We start from the raw sequence: 27,356 nt of genomic DNA, 5'->3' as shown, positions 1-27,356 counted from the left end.
CACGCCGGACAGTAGCTGTCTCAGACTTGGCCTGCAGTTCGCCTTCGTAACAGCAGGAAGGTCGGATGCTGTTTCTCACAGAAGTCAAGTTAAAACAGAAGGAAGGGTCGGAACGCAAAGGCCAAGTGACGCCAACAATGATGGCTTCACCTAATGAAAGAACAGTCATTATAGGACAGCGCCGGCACGAAAACAAGTGAGCATTGCCTATCCGTGGGGCCTCATTTCATCCATAACAACGCTCATGGTGCGCCACTACAGCCATGTGTTTTCGCCGATCAGCGAGTCTGAAGCAATCGATGCTGCGATTGCCAGCTTTCCTCGACCATTTTCACTTTTACACAAGCAGAGAGCAATCTAAGCTAATGCTACACAAAATGGCAGGTCTATCGACATCTAAGTCGACAGTCCTAGCGCTAATACTTGTCCAATTCGCGATTAGAATATCTAAAGTCTCTGCTGACGTCGACTCAGCTTCCAACAGCGTAAAGTCGCTCTTTGGCAAGGCTCGAGGTATCCAATTAGAAGGCAGTGTTCTGGCAGCGACGGCAATTATTATCGGCGCCGTGATGCTTATCTTCGGCTTTCGACTAATCCGCGTCGCACTTTTCGCTGTTGGTTTCGTTGTCGGAGGCGTCACCACCGCGATGATCGCCGAACGCTTGTTCAGTGACGAATCGTGGCTAGTTTTGGCGTCTTGGATCGCTTTCGGAGTCGGAGGCATTCTGTGCGGCGCTGCAGTCATTTGGTTGTATCCGGTCAGTACTTTCATTGCTGGGGCAGCGACGGGGGTCATGGCGGGGATGATAATCACGAGTTCGGTCGGATACCTCATCTACCCGGGGCACACGAAAGATCTACTTACGCTCATGTGCGTGGTACTTGGATTCTTCTTCGGGGTGTTGGCGCTGAAGTTCGGAAAGCCCGTGTTGATCATTTCGACCAGTCTCTTTGGCTCCGGGTTGGTGGCGTGGGGCGTTGGGTACTTCGGCGAGGACTTCCCCAACGCCAACGATCTGGAGCAATACGCGTCAATAGGCGTCAACGGCGAGACAGTGTACTCGATTCCTTCAGCGTGGTGGGGATACCTCGCTGGAATCATCGTGTTGTTCGTGTTCGGTATGTTTATTCAGTTCCGCAAGACTGCGCGCAACGTTAAGGACAACAGACCAAAGGGCAGACGTGTCGACGTCACCGAGTACGTCGAAAAGACGACGGCGCGTAACCAAGGCGAAGATAACGTGGATATGGAGGCTCCTCCTCCCCGCCAGGTGCAAGAAGTTCGAGAACGACCTCGACAAGTTGTCAAGACTCGTGAGGTGCGTGTGCAGTAGACTCCTCATAGAAAACGTAGCAAGGAGCAACAAACATCGCCACCATCGCACTTTTCGTCAGCCTCTCGTCAGGAATACGCGGACTTGAACGCTACGGATGTAACCATTGAGTATGACGAGCGTATTCCTCGCCAGAAGCGCATTTATTATTCGGAGCACGAGTCCGATCCGTACGACTTCGAACCCACCCGTGAACCGTGTGTCGTCGGTGGAGACCACGCCCACAAAGACAGCTCGATCTGCTCGGAGAAGGTCGTTCACATCGAAAGGCATTATATTTAAAACATATTTTAAAAGCTAAGCGCTGACTACTATTAATGAACTCTCAGACCATTGACACTCTGTCGATTACAAGTTAACCAGATAATGAGCCTCCCATTCATCGCCAGTGTACGGGACGATCGATAATCTCGACACCAGACAACAGTGTCTCCAGCGGCGCACCGATTTATTGACTTCTCGTTTATACATATAGTTGCCACGTCGCTCGCCGAGCGGCACGAGGGTCGTGTTTCGTAACCGGAAGCAGGCCAAGAGCTGACAGCTTGACATGCTACGACTGCCGAAAAAAGAGCCGCATTGAGCGACATGTTGACAGTTTGACGGTTGGCATAGAGCCCACTGCGAGCGAGGAATAGCCTTGTTAACAGCTACAGTCCCAACATTGCAGCGAGGACGCCATGTATGTCCACTGTTTGTTTGAAGTGGTTCTTCCCTGCTTACGTACTATGAATTCCATGATTACGTTACGTAGTCACGGAATTCCTAGTGGATATCCCTGGCCCAATTGTAGCGATGCAAATCTCCCGCATCACTCTCGACGAGGCGACTGCAAAGGGTCATATAGTACTACATGTACTACTGTACTGTACACTATTCAGCACAGCTTCACTGAGATTTTTTTTATCAACTGACACTTTCTTGACTTGTTTGGCTTTTGGAGAGAATTCAGTAAAACCTCTCCTACCTGATATGAGCGTTGGACAGCTGCTCTATCAGATATAACAATACTACAATATATTAGGCTACTCAGGTCAGATAGTCAAAATTATATAAAAGGTCTTCATTATCAACGAGGTAAGTCGATATGAGACTGCGTCAAACAAAATACTTACAAACCATTTAGAGTTATCGAGATAATCGAGCTTTAAATTTGACAATTGATTTTCGCACTTAACCGAAACTGTGACATTTATTGTAAACTTCCATAAAAAACTGTAAAACTACTGGTACCCTTGTTCAATTGCTTTTAACAAGAGCTTTAAAATAAAACTTAAAAACTTGATATTTAAAAATATCAAAATTGCTCCATAATAATATCTAAAAATATCAAGCTTGCTCCAAAATAATATCTCTGGGAGCGGAATCGGTGGACGTGAAAAACAGGATACATGTATCATGCTTCTCCTACCAGTATCAATTAAAAGAGGCTTAATTGAATCGCAAAAAAGATGTTTACTGAAATGAAGCCACGTGCCTGTCTCTTGTGTGGCAACATCTTGGATTTTGTAAGCAAGAAAAATACAGAACCATCACCAGTTCAAATGTGATTCAAAATAGAGCAGAACAGTACGGTAAGTGCAGCAGGTGTGGCTTCACTGTCAAGGGACTCTGATAATCAGAAAACGGTAAGTGCAGCAGGTGTGGCTTCACTGTCAAGGGACTCTGATAATCAGAGTCTGATTCTCGCGTAGCTCCAGAGTTCGTACCCACGCAGGAACCCGTGAATCAGAGTCTGATTCTCGCGCAGCTCCAGAGTTCGTACCCACGCAGGAACCCGTCCACGCAGGAACCCGTCCGAGGTAGGCTCGATTCTCGGTGTCCGCAGCTCTTCAGGATCATGGCTCCTTGACAATGTCAAGGAGTCCATGATCCAATGACATGGAGCATCGAAAATCGGCGCTCGCCCGATCGTCGTGCAATATAGGCGCTCGGGCGTGCGCGGGCTGGGACAGCCGTGTCGGCTCGTTTGCAGTGGCCAGAGCCAAACATCCATCCACAGTCCAGCAGATGGCCTCGCTTCAACGTGCTAGCCAGATACTGTAGACATCGGCCTCACATTCAGCCACGGATACGTAGCGGAACACCCTCATCGAAAGCCTTTGCTGCGGTGGCAGCGGCAACGCGCCTAACTTAAAAAAAGCTTGTCAAGGCAATCGACGGAGTCGAAACACCGAGTTTTTGACCGTCACGGAGGACTCTTCTGCGACCCTTCTTCTGTCAGACGAGACGCTTCTGGTGTCTGAGCTTCCCACTGTCAATTTTTGCAACAATTGGCTTTTACGAACTCCCTACAAAATTCAAGCTGCGCGTGTCGATCGCTAGCCGGACACCAACTGATTTGCCACCAAAAAATGACGGCCGCACGCCTTGGTCTCATTCTCTAACTGGCCTCTCACTCCAGAGGACAATCTGCGTCGAGGAGTGGTGTTTCTCTCGTTTCCATCCTCGATTTTCTCTCGCTATGAGACTTGCGGCAGCGCTTGGAGCGCTGCTGCTGCAGGCCGTGCCCTCGGCCGCGCAGACTACCACTACTACTGACGTGTACTACCCGACGATCTTAAGTGCGGCGGGCAATGTGACGGGCCTACCGGGTGGCAACGAGTTCTGCGGCTCGGCCCGCGTCCGTAAACCCTGGGGCGCCTTGACGTCCGACGAACAGGCGCTCTACCTGGAGGCCACCGAGTTGGCCATCGCTAACGGCGGCGTGGCCGAGTTCTCGACTATTGCTGCTGACTCACTGGGCCAGGCTCAAGGCGAATACTCTTGCGCCTTCTTCAGCTGGCGCCGTCGCCTATTGTTAGCCTACGAGTCCTACCTGCGCGACCTGGACGAACGGTTCGCGTGTCTCACGTTGCCCTACTATGACGTGCACACGGCCTACATCCAGGCGGTGAACGGTGAATGCTCCAACATGTTCGAGTGCAGCGGGATCTTCGAGGCGATCGGCGGTGCGCCCAACTCTACGGACGAGACGACGCTGGTTTTCGACGGCGTGAACGCCACGGGGTACGCCGTGAGTGGGGCGCCCTACGCTGACTCGTGCGACGACGACGACAACTGCGGCTACATCGTACGCGACGACCTGTCCAGTAAGCCCGTGCCTAGTGCCGCTAGCTTCGGCTTCTTCCAGAGTGTTGTGGCCTCGTCCAGCGACTACGCCACGTTCCTGGAGAACATCCAGTACGGCGTACACAACGAGGTGTTGGACGCCGTCGGCGGCGCCTTCTCCACGGCCGTCGCGTCGCGCGACGTGCTGTACTACTCGTGGTACTCGGCTCTCGACATGTACCTACACGTGTACCACCTGTGCCGTGTCGGCGTGCCGGTCACGTACGAGCAGATCCTCGAGTCTCTTGAGCTGTTCAGCAACGCCACACAGACGTGCGGCGGCGTGGACGGCGTGGACGCCGAGTCCGCTCTCATCATGAGGATTACTGTCGACGGAGACGTCGTGGACGCCTCGCAGCACCCTACACTTGGCCAGTACTTTGGCTTCGTGGGCAGCGACAACTGGAACTACGTCGACATCCAGCAGCTGGGAGACTACTCGTACACGTACCAGTTGCCGGAGGTGCTGCGTCAGCAGATCTTGAGCAACAACGACGTGTGCACGGGCTTCAACCGCGCGTTCGCGGCTTCGTACACGCCGTTGAACCCCGCTGCGATCAAGAGCACGACGACGACCAAGACGACTACCAAGACTACCACTACCAAGACTACCCGGATCGTGAACGGCAAGAAGGTGACGACCACCAAGGTGACCAAAGTGACCACCAAGTCCAACAGCACGTCGTCGTCCTCGGCCCTGTCCACGGCGACCAGCGGCCAGCTGACGAGCCGCTATGGATACACGTATCTGGGCAACTTCAGCACGGACAACGTGGCGTACGGCGAGGGTACGATTGTCACGAACGGGTACACGGGCTACACGCCGTACTACACGAACGGCGAGATCACGACCAAGCACAACGGTATCGTGAGCGCCAACTACTCGAGCTCCAGCTCGTCGTCGACCACGGCCAGCACGTCGTCGCGTGTGGACGCCACGTACTCGAACATGTCGAATGTGGTGATGAACGTGACGGTGGGATCGAGGTCAGTGGCACGCAACATCACGGCGTCCGTGGCCACGTCGGGCAGCTACTGGGCGTGGCTGCAGACGGCGTACAACGGTCTGTACACCCGCTTTGAAGGCAACTTGGACCTGGTGGCGACGCACATGAAGCTGCTCGAGTGCTACACGTTCGAAAGCGTGTACGGTATCTCCAACTTCACATCGGCGTTCGTGACGGACAAGAACCTCATCACGAACCGTGTGGAGTGTGGCCAGCGTCTGGATCTCGTGCGCTCGGGTCTGCTGCAGATGGCCGTGCGCTCCACGTCCTACTCGGCGTCGAGTCTGCAGTTCGCCAGCTCGACGGTGATCCGTTCCATCCGCACGACGTACAAGCGCGTGACTACCCGGAAGGTGACGTACATCCGCAAGTCGTATCTACATAGAGTGCAGTCGAGTCTCGAGTCGACGCAAGAGTCTCTGGGTAATATCACGGTCACCTCGACCAGTGGCTCGGGTGACGACGCGACGTCCACGACGGTTGTGGACACTGGATACCTGACGTCCAACACGTCGAGCAGCACGGTGCAGAGCTCCAGGAACTCTTCGGCTGTCACCACTACGAGCAGCACGACGACGACGACGACGACGGCTGCTAATGTGTCGGAGACTTTGTCGGAGGCCGCGTCTGGATCGACTGACCTTGAAGTTTCAGGATCGAGCTCGACGGAGACGGGTTCACAGACGTCGGCCTCGGAAGAGGGATCCACGGTGACGACAACCGGCTCGAACGGCGAGACGATTACCACGACCACGACTGGTTCGGGTGCGACCACAACGACGGTCACTACTGGCTCGGGAGGTACGACCACAACGACCGGCGGATTAACGACAACTACAGCTGGCGGAACTACCGGATCGACGACCACGTCCGGAGGATCAAGCACTTCTACGACTAACTCAGGTACGTCGACGTCGACTAACTCGGGCACTACGACTTCGACGACCACGGGCGGAACCGGTTCAACGACAACTACTGGATCTACCACCACTACTGGATCGACGACCACATCGGGCGGATCGACCACTTCTACGACGAACTCGGGTACGTCGACGTCGACTAATTCGGGCACTACGACCTCGACGACCACGGGCGGAAGCACGACGACTATTACGGGTCAGACGACAACCTCTACGGGCTCGAACGGCGAGACTATTACCACGACTACCGGCTCGAACGGCGAAACGACGACGACCACTACGACTGGCTCGGGCGGCTCCATCCAGACGACCACCACTGGATCTGGCGGCTCGATTGAGACCACTACGACTGGATCTGGAGCCACGACGACGACAGTCACGACTGGATCCGGCGAGTCGACGACTACGTCGGGCACCTCCTCTTCGACCGGATCGCACTCGACGACTCATACTACAACGGAGTCGTCTGCGTCGGGATCGACTGGCACCGAGACTCCTGGCGCCACCCCAGCTGCGACGACGCCTGGCGCTACCCCTGCGGCGACTACACCGGGTGCTACGCCCGCTGCCTCTAAGCCCAGCGCCACGCCTGCCGCTACGACGGCCGGCGCCACTCCGGCTGCCTCCAAGCCTAGCGCTACCCCCGCTGCTACGACGCCGAGTGCTACGCCTGCTGCGACGACCGAGCAGTCCAAGACATGCACCGACGTGTCGGTTGAAGGAGACGCGACGTACTGTATTGAGGGACCGATCTGCAGTGGCGCGGGTGACTTGCCGGCTGGCTCGCTGTGCCCGAAGAAGGGTGACGAAGCCGTGCAGGACTGCCACGACACACTGTCCAGCTACACGAACTCTAGCACTTGCGTGGCTCCTCAGGACGCCGTGTGCTTGAAGATCAAAACGGGTGCTTGGGGATGTGTCTTCGAGAAGGCCACGCCGGCTCCGACAACGACTGCGACGGACGAGTCGACCCCTGCTCCGACCAAGACGACCGACGAGTCGACACCCGCTCCGACCACGGCGGAGACTGGGGCCCCTACGCCTGCGCCCACCAAGACAGAGACGGAGAACAAGGCTCCTACGCCTGCACCGACCAAGCAGGAGACAGAGATGGACAAGCCCACGCCTGCTCCGACCAAGCCGGAGACGACGACCGATAAGCCGACGCCTGCTCCGACCAAGCCGGAGACGGAGACCGGCAAGCCCACGCCTGCTCCGACCAAGGAAGGCTCGACGCCGGCCCCGACAACTGCCGGGCCGTCCACGGAGGCTCCCACTACGGAGGTGCCGTCTACTGAGTCGCCAACGCCGAAACCTACGACCGAGACCTCGACCGACGCTCCTACGCCATACCCATCGACTGGCGTTCCTTCGACCGATGGCTCAACGCCGAGCCCGACGACTGAGGTGCCTACGACGGACGCGCCCACGCCGTGCCCAACGACTGAGGTGCCTGCGGTGCCTACGACAGACGCCCCCACGCCGTACCCAACGACCGGAGTGCCATCAACCGACGCTCCCACGCCGTACCCTACCACTGAGGTGCCGGCGACTGAAACCCCGTCCAAGACCCCGGAGGTTCCGACGAAGACCGGAATCAAGACGGGAACTAAGACGGAGACGACCACATCTTCTAACCACGACGACGACTACACGTGGCAACAGCAGACCCAGCAGGAGGCGCAAAGTGCCTCCTCGACCAAGACGTCTTTTGCTGCGACGACCTCGGACGCTGCCTCGACTGCCGCGACGGGAGGTGTCGGTGCCGCTGCCGTTGCCGGCATCGTCATCGCTGTCTGTGCGGTCGTTGCCCTCGCGGGCTTCACGGCCTACAGGATCCGTCAGCGCCGCACTGACGACGACTTGTCCCCCAGCGGCTACTACAGTCAGCCGTCGACGCCAGTCACTCGGTCCATCAAGCTGTAAGCAGACGACCACAAACCTTTTGAAACGATGGCGACTCTGGTGGCGAGATGCTAAAAAGGCATCCCCCACGTTGTGTATAGCTTTGTTATATACTTGAACTACAAACAATAAGAGTCTTGACCGTCTTCTATTTTTCTTTACCATAACAACTGTTACTTACTAGTACAACAGAATCGTACGCTCACATTTCTGGTAGTCTCATGAATCTGCCACCGATGACTAACTGGTGGATTGAATCAATGTCCAAAACGCCGTTCTTTATAGTAGTAAAAAGTAAAAAAGAGAAAGTTATGTAACTTTATCGATCACAATGTAGCCATGTTTGTCGAGATTAGAGAAGCGATCTGAGCACATAACCGACAAATAAACTAGATTTTATTAACCAGTTCCTCGGGGACAGTTTTACCTTTTCTCTCTGAAAGGAACGTCACAAACACTGCGAGAATTTGGGGGCAAGGAGCCTCGGCGTTATTTTTTTTTGATAACTTCGAGTTGTGAACATTCTCGTCCACACACTTTGAAACAGTCCACGCATAGAAATGAGGTGGTGCATCAGAGAGACGTTCCTCAAGAAACATGAACTCGGTACAAAAGCGTGACCAATTTCTGATTCCCCCTAAATAAAACATGGTTTCTGAACTCATTTCTCGCACTCGCTTCTGGACATAGAGTTATCACTGGCGAAACAATTGGCATTTGGTCATACCCGCTCATTTGAAATGAGCCATTTCTCGTGAATCTGTGACTGCCTCTTGGCTCGCGGTGAGCAACTTTTAAAGTACGTCCAGCTCCATCAGTACCATGCTGTTCGAGGATGTAGAACTTGACGGATCAGTTCGCTAGCATGGTTCATCTCGGTAAGCTCGACACCACGTCGAGTGCTGTGGTTATTTTCCAACTCTCGCTGTAGGTGACAGCCCTCAGCCTCGAAGATCGACTTCAACAATGAACATCAGTACGATCCTCCGATGCGTCACGCTGCTTTTGGCTGCAGCACTCATCAGCACCTCGCTACCTACTACCGACGCAGTGGCTCAAGCTGGTGGCAATGAAGCATGCGGACAGGACCAACGCACGCGTAAGGCTTGGTCAAGTTTGAATAGCAGTGAGAAGAGCCTTTACCTGGAGGCAATAGATACTGCCATCAAGAACGGGGCAATCAAAGAATTTGCGGCCATCCACGTTGAGCCGAACGGAGAATCACAAGCTCACCGTTCCTGTGGCTTCTTCTCGTGGCACCGTCGTCTTCTTATCGCTCTGGAGAGCTATCTCCGTGACCAAAACCCCAAGTTCGCATGCGTGACTCTGCCGTACTACGACGTGCAGACTGCGTACGTCCGTCAGGCAGCAGGCGAGTGCGCTAACCTGTACGAGTGCTCGGACATCTTACAAGAGATCGGAGGCAACAGAGCTGGGAACAAGGAAGTCTACTTGACCCAGAACGGTCAAACAGCAGTTGGTTTCCCAGTCACGGGCTATCCCTTGAGTGACGAGTGCGACGACAACGACGTCTGCGGCTACACGGTCCGCACGGATATGACTACAAAGCCGGTGCCGTCCGGTGCTGGCTTCGCTTCCTTCTTAAGCATTATACGTCGCTCTAATGACTATGCAACGTTCCTCGAAGGCATCCAGTTCGGAGTGCACAACGAAGTACACAACGCCGTTGGAGGCACCATGGCTACATTCGCTTCGCCGCGTGATATTTTTTTCTATTCATGGCACGCCGCCATCGACATGTATCTGCACGTCTATCACCTCTGCAACTTCGGGACGGATGTCACGAAAGAGGAGCTGCTATCTGCTTCCAAGGCGTTTACAAAGGCCACCGACTCATGCGACGGTGTGTCCGGTGTCGGGCCCAACGCGACAATCGTACAGAACGTGGTTGTAGATGGCCAGACCATGGATGTTACGGATCACCCGACCCTTGGTAAATACTTTTCGCATGTGGGTAGCGAGATGTGGCACTACGGAGACGTGACACAACTCGGGGACTACTCGTACTCGTACGAACTACCGGACATCATGACGCAGCAGTTGCTAAGCAACAGTAAGATCTGTCCTGCGTTTAACGAAAATCCCTCAGCACCGACAGAGACTACAGCACCATACTCTTCTCCTGCGGATTTAAGTACGAGTGGAAGTGGCTCGCTCCGTGGCTCGGTCGCTGGTAGTCTCGATGGAGGTTCTGATGACTCCCCCGACGACGTCGGCTACGGATACTTCAAGGAAACAAACGGGTGTTCGCATAGCGGGATTCATCTCGTGAATGACTCGACCGGTGAGTACTGGGAGTGGGTACAGAAAATGTACGATGGACTGTACGATCGCTTCGATGGCAACATGGATCTGGTGGTACAGCAAATGCACTACGCTGAGTGCGAAGTGTTTAACCAGGTTTACCGCATCGAAGAGCTCTCTGACGACTTCGTCGAAAACTTTCACTTGGCTTCAACTCGTCCAATTTGTGGCAAGAAAGTTGAGGAGATCGAATCCGGCGACGTGGTCGTGGCTTGCAAGACCGACGAGTTCAAGCCACAAGCCGTTGAGTTTGTGGACGACGATGCTATTGAAGACATGAAGAACAGCTACGTGCCCACTTCCACCGCGACGGAACAGTATATGGACACGAAATACTACGCTGACGCACAGGCGAGAGCACAGCAGACTGGTACCGCTGCAGCGAATAATGGATACGGCGTACCGTACTTAGCGCCCACACCAGCTCCCACGAACGCTGCATCCAGCCCTCACTCTCCTGACCATTTCAGCTCTCACAAACACTGCCAGTAGGAGAGCGTGCTGTACTTGTACTTGTAGCGACAAAATACGTCAACTTCGTTTTATCCTTGTGAACGTACACTGACTGTGAAAAAGGGGCAAGCGTACACTGCAATATAAATAAATAAAGTGGAAAATACCACAATAATGTATTGCTTCTGCTGTTGACTTTGCTTTAAAGAACTACGACAGCCAATAATAATCAGTGCAATACGACCAGCAGGGCTCGGAAAAAATTATTATAATATAATATCTGTGCAATTGTATTGACGGAATAATGGATTATTGGCAAATTGATCTTTCCGTAAAATATGCAATTGTGCCCGTAATAATTATATTAAATTTTTACCCAACGTAAAAAGCAACAGAGAGTAAAGTAGTGGTTGTCAAGCATGCAATCAAAACGAATGGTTTGTGTGAGTTTGCCGGAGGCATCAGGCTGAGCTTTCGTGCCTCTCATTTCTCATTTCGCCAGTGCCATGTCAACTTCTCGCGCCATCTCCAGCTTTTTCTTCACGGACTGCGGCAACGGGCAGTTTTCCTGCAAGCAGTGCGGCAAGGCTCGCAAGCAGACGCCGGGGACTGGCTACACAAATCTCATCAACCACCTCGCAACGAGCCACCCCGGCTACAAGAAGACTTACGACGAGAGCCACCGATCGTTCGGCCAGTCCCTCGAAGCACACGGCTTCATTGACCCGCGCACTATGGAGATCTTCAAGTGGATGGAGTGGGTTCTCGTCCGGAACATGCCCCTGAGTGTGGTGGACGACGCCATGACGCGTGCGCTGGCTGCAATCAAGCCAGTGTCTTCGAAGACGTTGGTCAAGTACATGCGTCACGTGGCGGGCAAGGTGGGAACGCGTATTGCGGCAGACATTGGCAACCAGTTTGACCTCATGTTTGACGGCTGGACTTCAGGGACCTACCATTTCATCGCTATCTACGGTGTCTTCACGAAGGACGGGGCGCTACACGAAGTTTTGCTCGGGCTGTCTTCTGCCGAGCACGGCCAGACCGCTGATGCTCACATCGACATGATTGATGCGGTGCTGGATGTCTACAAGAAGGATCGCAGTATGGTCCTGTTCATGGTTGCTGACAACTGCCCTACAAACCAAGCCGTCGCTACGCGCATGGGAGTACCGCTCGTAGGATGCGCAAGTCATCGCTTCAACCTCGCTGTCGGCCGGTACCTTGAAGACTACAAGCCGCTGATCGACCAAGTCCAAAGCTGTGTATTCAGCTGCGGCACGCCAACAATGCAGCGGACCTGGCTCGGTTTACGAAGTACAAGCCGCTGAAGGCAAACGCTACGCGCTGGTCATCCACTTACCAGATGCTGGTTCGCTATGTGGAGATCCGGGACGCTATCAAAATGGTGACAGCTGTGGAGGACCTCCTACCCCGACCAAGCACCCATCGGCAGATTGTCCAGCTTGTCACTAAGCTTGAGGCGCTAGACAGCGTCTGTGTCAAGCTACAGGCTGAAGAAGGTAACCTTGCCGATGTGCGACTCCTTTTCGCCGCTGTCATTTCCAAGTACCCAGGGACGGCACACCACCTTAGTGCATCGGCTCGAATCGTCCACTCGCCGGCCTTTGAGAATGCGGTTGTCAAGCTGCTGTCGGATCGACCGTTAAGCGCCGATGAAGAAGAAGCTGTGGCTCGTTTTGCTGGCCCTGCTGATCGCGAACCAGCAGCACCGAACACGAAGAAGAAAACAGATTTCGCGACGGAAACGCTTCGTCAAGCGAAGAGACCTCGCCGAGCCGCTGGAACCAAGTACATTGACGTGCTACAAAAGGTTCCTTCAACCAGCAATCGCTGTGAGCGCCTCTTCTCGCAGTGCAAGTTGGTGCTCAACCCTCTACGCTCCAGTCTGTTGCCAGCTAACTTCGAGATGTTGGTGTTCTTACGCGCTAACCGTGAGCTCTGAGACTTCACTTCTTTGTTGGGGTTCCATGAGTCGGCCGATGAAGACGCAGAGTAGATGAAAGTCACTCAAGAAGGATAACCTCTTATTAGTGATAATATGTCTTATCATTAAATATAGCAGGTATAAAACTTTCAGATACAAAATTCATATCCGCTGGTGGACTGCCTGCCGTCGCCGGCGCATTTTTTGTTTGCTAGAGTACCCTAAGCCCGGACAAAAGTCCCGGTGGTAGCCACCAGCTTCTCTTACAGGTGTGGGACTTGAACCCTGTGCAGTGGATTGGTAGGGTCATCCCAAACCACTGCACCGCTCTGACCCTACCAATTCCTGACAATAATTGCAGTACTTAATATTGTTTTTATATATACGGAATAACGGATTTTTCTAAATCCAATACAATATTTTATTTAATTTTCCGACCAGGTTCAATAATCAATGGACCAATACCGTAGTATTTGGTTTCAATTTTATTTTCACCGATCCCAGGTATTTGTCAACTTTGTTTCTAAACTGATCCTCCCACACTTGCATCTAAACTCAAGAGGCGGAACAAGTACGCACGCAGTCTAAACACTAAATTTTGCGTCTGTTACCAAAGAGAAGACTAAATCCCCTCAAATCAAGCAAGTTCCTGACAAAAAGCTTTGCGCAAATCGCCCTCGTGTTTATTCCGGTTATTAAACGAGGCGGAGCGCCGCAATTTTTCTTAAGGTGCATTTGTTTCAGCACGAAAAATGATTTCGTCTGTTTTAAATGAGCTAAGTGCCGAGTAACTTGTTTTTCGCGAAACCCTGCGCTGATCTTACCATTGCGCAGTGTTCAAGAATGCAAACGCACGAGCAGTGTGCCACTTTTTTCATCCAATCTTCACTCAATCAAGAGTTCGGGCCTTTGGTACCAAAAGGTAACTGTAGTACTTGCCGATAGTTGTTGGGATGTCTTCTGGCGACATACTGTTGAGATTTAGTGCCGTCTTGACGAATGATTCAACTTTTTCCTTGGACTCTCCCGCACTGAACATGCGATTAGTCTTGCTTTTCAAAAAAATGACGTATAAGTCGAAGTATTGGCGCTCTAGGAGCGCTGCGGGCGACAGGTTGTCCAGTCTTAAGGCCGCTTTGACGTAATCGGCAGGTCTGTCGTCCAACCTCCATCTTGATATTCTTGCCGTCGCCTCTGCATAAGTTACGTCGTCGCTGATCACTGGTATGGGCGTTTTGTGTTTGACGTTATTCTTAAGCGCAGCGTCGTCAAAATGTCTAGCGTATCGCATGTACAATTGGAATGCATCCGTCGCGTGTGCGGCATATACGTCGTCGATTGTCTTGAGTTTTTCGAATCCCATTCGCCTCCAAATTTCAGAAGTTGAGGTCATTTTCTTGAGCGAGATATCCAAGAGAGCCTCTTGAAACTGCTTATTATGCTTGTAGTTCTTGTTACTCTTGAGCGTATGTCCCGATAGACTTTAAGGTCTAAATTCTCAATCACGAAATCGTCGGACTTGCCTGCCCGAGCCCACTGTAACATTTTACTTTTCATGCCACCAAACCTCCCAAAGTAGTCGGACAGCTTGCCACCGCCTCTCCCCTCGATAATATCTTCACCGCCAACCACACCATTTTCCTTATCGTTGAATCTCAGTGATCTCTTTGCGTTTGAAACGATCGCCGTGGTTGACGATTTCGTCAAGCCTGTTTTCCTTTGTCCGGAATGTGCTGCTGCTGACAGAGAATCAGTGCTGGCGAGGAATGCAAACACAGTCACCAGGAGAGCATGGAACCAATACATGATAACGCGGACTCACGCGGGAAAATTGAAAACTGAATCTGGTAGCATTTACGGAATCCGGTCCGTAATGAAAGTGTAGGGCAGACTCAGTTTAAAGACCTGTATTTTTGCGACGCTTGGGAGACCAGCATACTGCACAGAGTTGCTTACAGTACTACTTTGTAGTCGTCAGTAAAGGTGCGACTACCGACCAGACCAAATTTCTTATCTCATGATTTGTGCGCAGCTCGAATAGGGTAAAATGCCACGACAGTCTCGTGACGAGACATGATATGATGACGGAAAACCGACTGACTTCGAATCGAAGCTCGAAAGCGTAATCGCACAAGGGATTCTCGACTGAATTGTTTTTAAAATCCTTAAATGGTGGCCACGCCTGCCTCGCTCAGGCCTTCCGCACCAACTTTTCGTATTGGCACCGTGTTTCTCTTCTATTATAGAAACCTTTTACCTTTTCAAACAGGCTATTACTTGTTGAAATACTAATAACCTGTCTTCGACGCTCTAAAACATTCGAGCGTAGCCCATAAACTGAATACAAGACTATCTTTTAAAGCAAACTTTACTGTCTGAATGAAAGTACGATACCCACTTCTACTCATATTGTGTGACGTAGCAAATTACCATAATCGGGTATCACAGTATATACGCATTGTACAAGAGGTGCTAAGGAACATTGATAATCGAGCCATACACTGTGCTTTCGTTCGATTTGCGGAAGCGAGACAAGCTGAACCCAATCTGGGCTGGCACCGCCATAGCATGGTTCAGTCTACGACTTACACCCTTGACTAATTATTCTTGCTTGAACTCCCCAACTCAGGGCTCTGTCTAGGGTTTTACTCCGATGATTTGCGACTTGGTGACCATGACATCCCTATCTTTAACCTCGAGCACCATCTATAAATACAGGGTTATGGAGGCTTTACCCCTTTTTATCTGAAAAAGTGCAAATATCTACTTCGAAGTAGTTTAATATGTCAAAATATAAGTTGAAAATGCCGGTCTGAAGAAGTCGATAAAAACGATATAGCCTGTAAAGCGGAAAAACAGGTGATTAGACAAAGTCGCGCGCTGCATGAAGAAGCTCTGCAGTTTGAGGAACATCAACCACTGTCCAATCTATCCTGATATTGAAGCTAAATCTGAACCAATGATATTCATTTGCGATAAAACGTTCTGTCAATGCGCTACTGGTAGAGCAGACAGCATTAGTACAGTACTACACCCCGTTTTCGCGCCCTTGGACCTTTGATAAACTTCCGGATGTGATGATCCTGAGGGTGGCTCTTAACCACTGCCACGTGTGCCATGCCATGGCACTAGAAATTAGCCATGGCATGGCGTGGTTACGAATAGAATTGCCCTGCCACTGTGCCATCATGAAAACTATTTTTAGAACATACATTAATGAAAATAAAAGTAGCATGGCACATGGCAATTGCCTCTTGCCATGACACTTGCGAATGCCATCCGTGGCACTTCCTGTCATTTTATTTACTTTAAACTCTAGCCCTAGCAAGCGCTCATCCAATCGGATCACAGCATTTTGTGCCATGGCATGGTATGGCGTGGTTAAGAGGGACCCTGAATGCAAATAAACCAGATTTTGAAATAGGGGTGCAGTACTGTATCGTACTCGGACTGACACATAGTAATGCAAGTATACTTCGTATATTCCTTAGTACTTCGATGCATCTCCTGCGGTTGCAAAGCAGGCCTCAGAGTTGCCGGCTTCATAAAAAAAAAAACGATTTGGATTTTAAATGTATCGGCTGAAATATTTTACTTTTAAAATAAATTACGAATCGTTGAAGTTTCGTATCAGTCCATGTTGGCTTAAAAAACCCGTTTACAATTACGCAGACAGCCCAACCATGAGTTTACACTGTCCTATCGCGAGGCGTGGGCTACTTCTTATCGTTGCTGCCCGAATCAAAGTTTGCCTTCAGACAAAAACTTGGATGTTAATTGTATTCTGGATAGCAATGATTTACATTACAAACAAAATGCAGGGAGGAATTGAAGATTGAAGTTCAGCTTGATTCAACCGATTGCGGTCACGACCAGAAATTCTCTAGGGACAGTCTTCACTCTGCAATTTGTTACCCAAGAAGCAACCACCCACGATGAGTTTGCGATGTCTCATTTTGACGCTTGGCTACTTATCTTTGCTGCTCGAAACAATACTTGCTATGGACTATCTTTTCCCAACTTAAGGGCTATGCCTCATGTAGCCGCCGCAGCACCTACAGCGAGCAGATCATTTAGGTCTACACCCCCGACGAATGAAACGCGTTTTGGCGACCAAGATAAAGAGGAACGAGCTCAAGGCAAAAGAAGATCGGCGTTTACGGAGAAGCTGACGTACAAGTTGGCGCTAAAAATGCAGGTTAAACCCGAAGACTTCTTCACGCGAATCCGTTTCTCCGAGACTGTCGGGATGCTTGACGACAGCACAGAGTTCATGAGCTGGCTTCAGTATGTACTTAGGTACAGAAGCAAAATGGGAGAAACCTCGTTCTCAGACGCCATATTTGCCGCCTTGCTACGAAATGCAAAACCGGATGAAGAGGTATTGGAGCTGCTTCAATCCCTCCGCCGAGTCGACGGCATGAAGGGTCTTGTTGATCGGCTGCAGACGCACTTGTTTGAAACGTATCCATCCATGCACAACTTGATGAACGGAGCGTGGCTGCATTCCCGGCAAAACCCCAGAGAGCTGTTCAACTTGGTACTTCCCCCAAACGGTTTCCAAGACCAGTATCTTATTCAATGGCTCAGATACACGGAGATGTACAAGACAGCGATGGGGGTCGATTCGTTTCCCGTATCCCAGATGAATGAGCTCTTTTTGAGGCATTGGTCGATTCCGAGTTTGGTTGAACGTCTCCAATCGATCAAGAATATCCCGGATTTGGAGAAGCTCGCCGAAAGTATGCAAGCTCAGGTGTTTCACGGATTATACGCGAAATCGACACCGAAAGATTTCCAAAATCGTTGGGTGTCACCGCTGGTGACAAAGAGTGATCCACTTTACGGCACGCTAAAGGAGTACACCTTGTGGTATGCAGCACAGCGAGGTGGGGAGGGCACGGTGGAGCGAGTGAAAACGTTATTCGGCAAAAACAAAATTAATGCTGCTCTTGATGCTGCTGCGAACGTACAGCGATGATTTCGTAAGTTCATTCTACCGCATGGCGCTCATCTCACAAGAAAATGACACCCAAAGCTAAAAATTAACGATGTTGATTAAAGCTGGCCTCGTCTTTTTCAAATATTTTCATTTTCTATTGAAGCCTCATTAACTGCTATGCGTCTGCTCGTGTACGAGGTAAATTTTAAAAGATCTTCTTTGGTGGCGTTTCATCACCAATTGTATGAGCAAATATTTCAATTGAAGTAAGAGAGCAGGGACGCGACTTCGTTAGCTCACGAAATGTTTTCATAAATCCTCGCAAGCTTTAGCAGCTTCGACGTCGACACCTGCGAGGGCTCGTAAAATTTTCTTTTTGATGCTGAATGTTGATCGAGATATCATTGATACTTCTCCATTTTAAGTGCGAATAGCGTTGACGTAGCAGCAATAGATAATCATTGATTATTAACCATTCAGTTTTTAACGCTCCGAGCGGAATACTGGTCCGACGCCAATTGGTCTGCAAAGCTGATTCGAATCGAATATTTAGAGGCTAAACAAAAGGCTCAAGAAAGAAGAGACTGAAATCCACGATAAAAACTTTATCAATGCCGAATCTGTGCTGAAGCTATAGATGTCGACGTCGTCCACACCGATTTACATGTAGCTAAAACCCAAAAGACAAAAAAAGAGGCGCTTTTAGCATATTGATCGAGCGTCAATTGACAGCAGTGCGTGAGCACTCACACCGTGCGTCACAGGTGCTCGGAGGCTCTCCGCGTAGTTCGCCTGTCCCAAAGACGCAATGTAACCGTTGTTGATTCTAGAGATAGAGCTGGAGTATAGGACTTGAGCAGGAGTTCGATTACTTTAGAATATGAAGAAAAAAAGGTTCCAATCTCCAACCAGGAAATTGGCCGGGTGAAAACATTTCTAGCTACACTCCTGCACCAACGGATCCAGGTGACCTACAGCCATAAGAAAACACAGCACGAAAGTGTTCATTGCCAACTTCTGTACCAGCAGTATTTTGGTCATCACCGGACTCAATGTGTACCGTCACTGACGGTCCGTCAGTAAGGGTCCGACCACGGACCAGACCAAATTGCTTATCTCATGATATGTTTGCAGCTCGAACTGGGTAAAATGCCACGACAGTCTCGTGACGAAACATGATATGATGACGGGAAACCAACTGACTTCGATTCGCAGCTCGAAAGCGTAATCACAAGGGATTCTCGACTGTACTTTTTTTAAATTCTTAAATGGCGGCCATGCCTGCCTCGCTCTAGCCTTCCGCACCAACGTCTCGTATCGATACCGTGTTTCTTTTCTATTATAGCAACCTTTTACCATTTCAATCAGACTATTACTAGTTAAAATACTAATAACCTGTCTTCGACGCTCTAAAGTTTTCGATTGTAGGGAGACGTAACCCATTGTTTGGCGGCTGCTGAATACATGACTCTCTGTTTATATATCTGCCTGGTAAAACAATTGAGGAGAGAGTCTGATGAAACTTAATGAAAGTACTGTACCCACTTCCACTCATATAGTGTAGCGGAACACTCATACAGTGTAGTGTGACGTAGCAAATTACCAAAATCGGGTAACACAGTGTATGGACCTTTAGGACCTAAGCCTTAAAGTCCCTGGAAGGGCCTCTTACGTAAGCATACGTTTGGCTAAATATACATTTATAGACCGTTTGCCAGTCCCTGCTGTCGTGCCCTGTCTTTTGTTTTCCAAGAGTCCCAGTTGGAATTCTAACTCGACCAGAATGACATCACAATAGTAAATAGCCATAAATCATTATTCGAAATTGCGAAATACGGTAATCTTAATGGTCACATTTTTGAAGGCCCTGGCAGGTCTCCGCTCTAAAAGGGTTAAGGGGCATTGATGATCGAGTCATACACTGTGCTTTCGTTTGATTTGCGGAAGCGGGACAAGCTGAACCCAATCTGCACCGGCACGCCATAGCATGGTTCAGTCTACGACTTACACCCTTGACTAATTATTCTTGCTTGAATTCCCAAACTCAGGGCTCTGTCTAGGGTTTTACTCCGATGATTTGCAACTTGGTGACCATGACATCCCTATCTTAAACCTCGTGCCTTATATGTAGGTAAATTGTTCAATCCTGATACTGTTTGATTAGGCATCGTCAAGCGTAATTACATTTACCAGATCCTGGCTGGCTGATTACATTAAATGCAATTAAATTTTGGGACCTGGTATTCGAAAAATCAGATCACAAGTCTCCATTTTCAATTTCCTCCAGCGTGATGTCGGGGTGCGTGACGGTGGAGTAGCCTCCCGGTCTCCATTTCGCCCTCCATTAGTATGTGGCTCACCACTCGACAAGACGCAACGCTACACATAAAGGGTTTCGCGTTTGTACAGGACAAACAGGCCGGGCTGAGCTCGAAGCTGTCTGGGGGAGCAGCGAATATCTACGTGTGTTCCAGCAAAACCATGTGCTCATTTAAAGTTCGTGTGCTCCGCTCGAAGAGCACATTGGCCAGCGACTTCTCCGTCAGCTTGCTCAACAGAGAGCGCTACGCTGCACAGGTTTCGCCAAGGCGACGGCAATCCAGATCACAAACATGTGACAAGCCCGCACCGCAGCCAAAAGCAGCCAAAATGTGTTTGCCAAGGATCTCATTGAAAAGGCCCAAAGAGTTGAGAGCGCGCAAGTGATCCAGCGCATGGGGTATCGTGTCCGGGACATGATAGGGAAGGAGATTTGGTTGCAACCAGTGCTCCTGTCAAATGTTGAGGTTGCAAGTATTTAAGAAGGCCAACCTCAGTGCCCATGATGCGTATGAAAACCTGTTCACGTTTGCACATATTAGCTTATTAAATTGTTCTTATAACACCAGTGCGTTTGTCTTCTCCTTCCTACCTACTATCCATACGTAGTACATCTGTGCTCTAGAGACGTTTTCAGTAGTTACTTCGCTTTCGTAGACCTCTCGTGGCGACACGGGCACATCCAGCTCATCATCGAAGACACAACCGATACTGTTGTTGTCATCTTCAGCTTCATCGCACACATTCACATCATCTACAGCATCTGACCCGAACAGCTTCTCCCCACGTAGCGCATCCATGAAGTTCTCTCCATCAAACTCATCAATCCCGTTGAAATCGTCGCTTTCACGCTTCGACTCGTCGGCACGCTCATGACCCGAGCGTGCATCGTATTCCGGATCCTCCATACTAGTAGTGGTGCTCCCACCTTCTTGTTCTGTATCTGGCTGAATTGCTTGAGCTTGAGTCGACGGTGGAGAAGCTGAAGTACGCGAAGGGAAACTCGAAGGAGGAGATGGAGGAGTAGGCGTCACCTCCAAAGTTGGTGCCGCTTGTTCTTCCGCTGGCAGCACTTCTTCAACCGGCGCACGACGGCGGGCCAGCTCATACGCCGCATTTTTTCCCATGGGGATCCTTGCTGGGAGTGATGACAAAGGTGAGAGCTCCAGCAACCCCTGACGACGTCCAAATGTCATGAGTTCTTGTTCACCTGCACATACCTTTCAGTACTGTGAGTATATATACCGAGCTGTCTGCAGAACGTACCAACGAAGTATTCAACTCCACGCTTCTCTGCATCCAAACGGCCAGTCACACTGGGCATCACGTACGTGAGGTTCGCACTCAGTCCTGTAGGCTTCCTCGCTTTCCATCCTGCCTTGGATAGCTCGCGTCATAACTGCTTGAACGGTTTCTCGTTGGGAGCGTTCATTCTCGAATAAATCTGAAATATGTGGTCACCAACAACTGCCGAAAATAGCAAGAAACTGAATTTTTAAAACCTCCAGTCATCTTATACTGTCTTTTCTATTCAACTCGAATTATCCCCGGTTATCTTCCCTTCTTAGATCCTTCAAGATCGAACTACCAATCTCTACCCTTTACAAACACAACATGCGAGAAATAACGACGATTACAAGTTTGCTGGAAATTATGTCCTGTCATAATTCTTCTACTGTAGAATACAGAATAGCGCTGTAAAGGGGTTAACTAACTGTTGTACGTAACGTCCACAAATCCGTTGTGAGCGAGTAAAACTCTGCGTGCTCAGCAATATTTTCTTTTACAAGTAACCTCATATATTGATAGTGACCCTGCATACGCTCCGTAGTTGTGCGGCGGGAAGGTATCTCGGATACCGTTGATGGTTTTAATCAAAGTCACACAAAACCAAAGTTTCTTGTCTTCCGCGACGCTTAATGGACGCAGTTGCTTGGCAATACAATTAATAAAGGCTCGTATAGACATAACTTCTTCTACTGGGTCATTCCGCTCTGTTCAGTAGGTAGGGGAGAAAATCACTGCACCAGATATCCGCTTACATGTACCAACAAGATTGTTATTTACCTTTCTTGCAGACTCCTCTCGTTCTATCGTGACAATCTCTTCTGGGTGATATTGGGTCATGTGCTTTCGCTTTCGAATCCAAGTACTACTGCCAGCTCTAAACTTAGACGTGATGCATTTCAGGCAATATGCCAATTTTGCATCCGATGATACCCACTTTGCTCTCCCAGTGGGCAACCAAGCACTTGATGTCACGAGCGTTATAAAAGTCCAGTACTCTTCCTCGTTTATGTGAGGCATCCTGGAAAGAGGAGGGGGCGACGGATAAGGCGGTGTTGACGGTGTGTTATCTTCCTTGGTGAAACACTCAGCAACGCAGCGTACGGACAACACTTGGCGACAGATTGAAGTCGTGTTCATCAGCGCTGTAACGTAGAGATTCTCGCTCAGTAGGATGTCTTAACAGTATGCTCTCGAGCTCTATGTCAGCTGGAGAACTGCGATCGACGCGGCGGAGGAGATAAGATTTGCCCAGGATGGTGGGCTTTCGTCAAGCCCTGTTCACAATGTCGTACAGGCTGCTGAAAAAGTGTACCGAAGTCAGAAGGAGTACTTGTACGCAATACTTCAAGCGCCGGCATCAAACATTCGCGCTCGTGTCAGTCAACCGCTAGCTTTTGTTTTAATCTAAACAAAGGGATTTGTTTAAATCACATGTTGACATCTTGAAAACGTTATCTTCACGTAAGGGTATTTTCGACCGGACCTGTTTACGTTTTTTTTACGTCCCCATCGAGTCTGACAGCGACTGTGAGGAGGACAGTGATCTATTTGTGCAAGCCGACGAAGACATGCGGCGCTTGGGAGCTTCTGGGTGGAACATTTATGACGAGCAACATTCTGGTAAGTCGATCGTCTACAGAATAACTCTTTTGATTCTTTTCTAACTCTGTATTATATTGAAAACAGGTGATTTGACTCTTGAAGCCGCGGAGTTGTACGACGGAAACTGGGGGCCAACTAGATCTGCAGCAGAATTTGCAGAGTCCTCATTAGAAATGTTTTTCTACTTTCTCCCCAAGAAGCTCTGGTTTGTGATTCAGAAGGAGACGAATTTGTATCGCGAGGCTTGCATCCCGCTTGTCGCACGTCAGCAACGAGAGAAGCAGCTTCAAGCACAAGCAAATGATCCCCAAAAGAAGGTCGGCTCTGTCCAAGAGATTGAAGAGAAGCTACGGCGCATAAAATCTATCCAGGCTCACGACATTATCCACGTGATTTATCTCCTCGTTGCTCGAAAACCCCTTTGTTTCTCATACAGATGGCCTGGTAAAACACTGGTCTACTCGAGAAGATGGCGCAGTCCCTCGTGGAACGGTCTCCAGGTATATGAAGAGAGACATATTCAACATGATCACTCGTTACCTGCATTTCGCTAGTAACAACGCTGCAGATGCGTCTAAGGACAAGGCATGGAAAGTCAGACCGGTACTGCAGGTACTCGAGAAAACATTTCGGCGTGGCTACCGGTTGGGGCCGCGAATAAGTTTTGACGAAGGCACCATTCCAAACAGGAGCAAGCTCAATATCACAAGTACGGGACTAAGGTTTACATGACGTGTTGCGCGGAGACTGGCTACTGTTCTCGGTACGTTGATACATAATTGCTAGTAGTATCAGTAGTATCGGGGTGTTTCTCAGTATCATACAGATTGCCAATTCCTCTTTCTACAGAATACGGGTGAAGTCACTTACAATATGCTGTATCTTCTTCTGTATGCTACAGAATTGAAGTTTATCTCGGCGCGGCTAAAAATCCAGTGGCAACAAAGGGAACGGCACAGAAGGCTGTTATACGAAACGTGAACAAAGCCCTCGAAGGGCAACCCGCAAAGCGACTTGTTGTCGCTGACAGCTTCTACAGTTCGTGTGCACAGGTACTGGATTTACTTCGGAGGGGTTACTACTACGTGGGAACGCACCGCAACGACAGATGGGGATGGCCAGTCAGCTTTGCGTTCACACAGAAAACGCTGCCCAAGCGTATGCTCCGAGGGACGTATCGCGTCGCCCAAGCCAAAACGTCCCTGAGCCCATTGCTGTGTCCTGAATGGACTCGAAACCTCTGTCTATGATTGCGACTGGATGTGCAACAAAGATGACTAGTGTGAGACGCCGAGTGAAGGGTGAGAGTATTCGTGCAGACGTACCAGGTCCCCAGCTGGTTGCCGATTATCATACTTGTATGGGGGGTACGCCCAGCTGCGACTGCAGCGATATTCGATACAGCGATGTGTGGCTTTCAAAAAATACTACCGCCAGTTATTCTTGGGGTTTGTTGACATGGCGATTGTCAATGGGTTCATCCTGCACAAACTCATCTTGAAGAAAAAGGGAGAACGCATACCGACGCACGCAGAATACATGCGAAGACTGCAAACGGAGCTTTTAGAAACAACAGAAGCCACATTGTGTGCAAACACCAACGCAGAGGACTTGATTACGGACCCAGTTCGAACGCAGCCACACGCCCTGCAGAATACGAAAGGCATGTATGATGGAAATGGGAAGAACAAACGTCGTCAGAACCTTTGCAAGGTATGCTCAGCAATGGCGACGCCCCAAACGAAAATCTTTGAAAGCAACTACTTCTGCCCCCAGTGCACTCAATCACACGACGGCTACGTACCTGCGTTCGAAGAGAGGATAGCGGCAACACGCTCACGCGCAACCAGATTTGGCACCAGGTCTGGCAAAACGGAACTGCGATTCCAGCACACCTGAAGAAGTGCATACGCTTTCGCAAGCGTAAGCGCGCTGACGAAGAGAAAGAAGACAGTAGTTAGCTAGCTAGTAGTCAAATAAATAGACAGCTCGCTCACCAAACGTTTCGGCCAGTTCAAGCCTAGTTCTTCTTCTACTCTTGCTCGTCTAGAATCGGCCGAACATTTGGTGAGCGAACTTCTGCCGCGTAACGATGAAGCTCCGGCGGCCATCCAAAATGGCGCGAAGCCGCCAATCTCACTTATCGTCTTGGAGGGGAAATACCTTACAGAAGACATTGCGATCTTTTTTTATTCTGCAGTAGCCAATCAAAACCTCAGATAATAGCGTATGGTGGATACATTGTGAAGGTTTTGTCCGTAAAAACGATGTCTTTGCACTTTTTCGCAGTGTCCACCTCACATGATTCGCGAGACAGCTACCACCAGATAAATTGTTGCATTCTTCTGTCAATAGTTTAATCAAGATAAACCTTTATTCTGTATAATACAGAATAAACCCCCGCTTTAAAAGGGTTAAATGTCACTTATATTCATTTTGTAATGGCCGACTTTGAATTGAGGACTTACACGCTGGAGGAGGTTAGTTTTCGAGGCAAGCACAGTGGAGACTGAGTTGGAAGCAAAATTCGCTAGCTTGTGCACAAATAGGGCCTTGACCTCTCTCGGGTTGCCAAATTTGTGCGTGATAATGGATCGAATGTAGTTAATGCGTGTGAAGGACTGGGCGTGGCTCAGCTCGGGTGTGTGGCGAAAAAATTGCACCTGGTCGTATTGGGGGCTCTTGCAAAAACATCTTCTCATGGAGGATGAGGAAGATGATTTTGCTAAGCTAGATGAGAATGAAGAGAATTGGGTTGAGGAACCATATGTTGAGCTGGAAGCTATTGCCTTCATGAAGAGCGATCTGCTAGCTTCGTCCGAAGAAACGGTGAGTAATGCTGCTGTATTTGAAGCACTGCATCTAGAGCCGGTAATAGTAGAAGCCGATGATTCTTTGGATGAGGGTCTCGATAACGGCTGTCTTAGTGTGCGTGCTGCTTCTCAGACTCTGGTCGATATTAGTCAAGCTGTAGCCGCCACAGGAAAGCATGTATCAAGCTTTCGCAAGATTGTTCACTACTTCAGCAAAAGGTCCAAGGCAAAAGACAAATTGATATCACTACAGGATGTATCGGCTCCTCTTACTGTGATTTCAGATGTGGCCACACGCTGGAATAGTACTCACCACATGATTTGCCGTCTTCTCGAGCTTCGTCCAACACTTCAAGCTTTTCCCGAGTTCTTATTGACAGCGAAAGGGAGGGAGGAATTTAGTGATGCAGAAATTACTCGACCTACAGGAGAAATGTGGTTTTACCTGAAGTGTCTCGACAGGCTTCTAGTATTCTCCGGGTTAGTAGCGAAGGGGCTGGCTGGAGATATCTACCAGCGATAACGTTGGTTCTTCTGTGTATGCGGTTAATTGAAAAGCGACTGACCAACAAGGGCATCGTGCATGATCAGCATCCGCAGATGCCTCCAGTACCTACTCGTTCCGATCACAACGGAGCACTAACCCCATGTGTTTTGTAGCCAGCGCATACCGAAGTGCCCGTTTTGTTTGCTCAAAATTCTGCCTGGTGTATGACCCAGCATACCACCTTAAACATCTCACAGCATAAGCTAGAACTGGTCTCGTGCACGACACCCAAGTATCGAAGTGATCCTACAATTTCACGGTACGGTAGTCTTGGGTCGTTAGTCTTGCACCCATCCTTCTCGATTGGCAGTATCGACTCATTATGCATCTGCGGTGATCGTACTGATCCAAACTTCTCAGCAACTCGTTCAATGTACGCAGTCTGCGAGAGTCACATTATTGATCCAGGTAAATAGTTGACTTCCACGCCAAGAAAATGATGGAGACGCCCCAAATCCTTCAGCTTGAATTTTCTTGCCAACTCTGAGACCGCCATCGTAATATCATTTACTTTGCCCGCCAACAGGCGATCGTCGACATATACAGTCCGATACAGCACACTGGTCTTGCATGCCTTCCAGTACACGCTTAAATCGAAGACACACTGCGTGAATCCAATTTCAGTGAGGTACTTGTGCAACGTATCATTCCAGGTACGTGATGCTTGTTTCAAGCCGTATAGGCCTGTCTTCAGCTTGCACACACGTCCTGACCCGTCATCGTAGCCCTCAGGCTGCTCCATATAGATGTCTACATCTACCAGCTCTCCATTTATGAAAAGCCGTGACAAAACACGATGTGCCTGATCTCCAAGCGCAGCCTCTGCGCAATGATCAGTAC

At 49.8% G+C, this 27,356-nt stretch overlaps 5 protein-coding genes across 5 annotated transcripts; 4 read left to right on the top strand and 1 right to left on the bottom strand.

The window, feature by feature from the left end:
* Positions 1–569: 569 nt before the first annotated feature.
* Positions 570–1,616, top strand: PITG_09761 (uncharacterized protein; the record flags this gene model as incomplete). Its single annotated transcript, XM_002903309.1, has 2 exons — positions 570–1,314; positions 1,396–1,616. The coding sequence occupies 2 exons, from the start codon at positions 570–572 to the stop codon at positions 1,614–1,616; spliced, it is 966 nt and encodes a 321-aa protein (XP_002903355.1).
* A 2,182-nt stretch (positions 1,617–3,798) lies between these two features.
* Positions 3,799–8,575, top strand: PITG_09760 (mucin-like protein; the record flags this gene model as incomplete). The annotated part of the gene is made up of 3 exons (XM_002903308.1): positions 3,799–6,253; positions 6,293–8,294; positions 8,563–8,575. 3 exons carry the CDS (start codon positions 3,799–3,801, stop codon positions 8,573–8,575), a joined length of 4,470 nt encoding a protein of 1,489 aa, XP_002903354.1.
* A 668-nt stretch (positions 8,576–9,243) lies between these two features.
* Positions 9,244–10,282, top strand: PITG_09759 (uncharacterized protein; the record flags this gene model as incomplete). Its single annotated transcript, XM_002903307.1, has 2 exons — positions 9,244–10,152; positions 10,193–10,282. The coding sequence occupies 2 exons, from the start codon at positions 9,244–9,246 to the stop codon at positions 10,280–10,282; spliced, it is 999 nt and encodes a 332-aa protein (XP_002903353.1).
* A 4,110-nt stretch (positions 10,283–14,392) lies between these two features.
* PITG_09758 (secreted RxLR effector peptide protein, putative) lies at positions 14,393–14,809 on the bottom strand (the record flags this gene model as incomplete). The annotated part of the gene is made up of 1 exon (XM_002903306.2): positions 14,393–14,809. The coding sequence occupies one exon, from the start codon at positions 14,807–14,809 to the stop codon at positions 14,393–14,395; it is 417 nt and encodes a 138-aa protein (XP_002903352.1).
* A 2,140-nt stretch (positions 14,810–16,949) lies between these two features.
* On the top strand, positions 16,950–17,984 carry PITG_09757 (RXLR effector family, putative; the record flags this gene model as incomplete). Its single annotated transcript, XM_002903305.1, has 1 exon — positions 16,950–17,984. One exon carries the CDS (start codon positions 16,950–16,952, stop codon positions 17,982–17,984), a length of 1,035 nt encoding a protein of 344 aa, XP_002903351.1.
* Positions 17,985–27,356: the final 9,372 nt, after the last annotated feature.

Source organism: Phytophthora infestans, genomic scaffold (assembly GCF_000142945.1).
Source record: "Phytophthora infestans T30-4 supercont1.15 genomic scaffold, whole genome shotgun sequence".
Lineage (NCBI taxonomy): Eukaryota > Oomycota > Peronosporomycetes > Peronosporales > Peronosporaceae > Phytophthora > Phytophthora infestans.
Note: the sequence above shows the minus strand (reverse complement) of the source record. Positions and strands in the feature narration are given on the sequence as shown.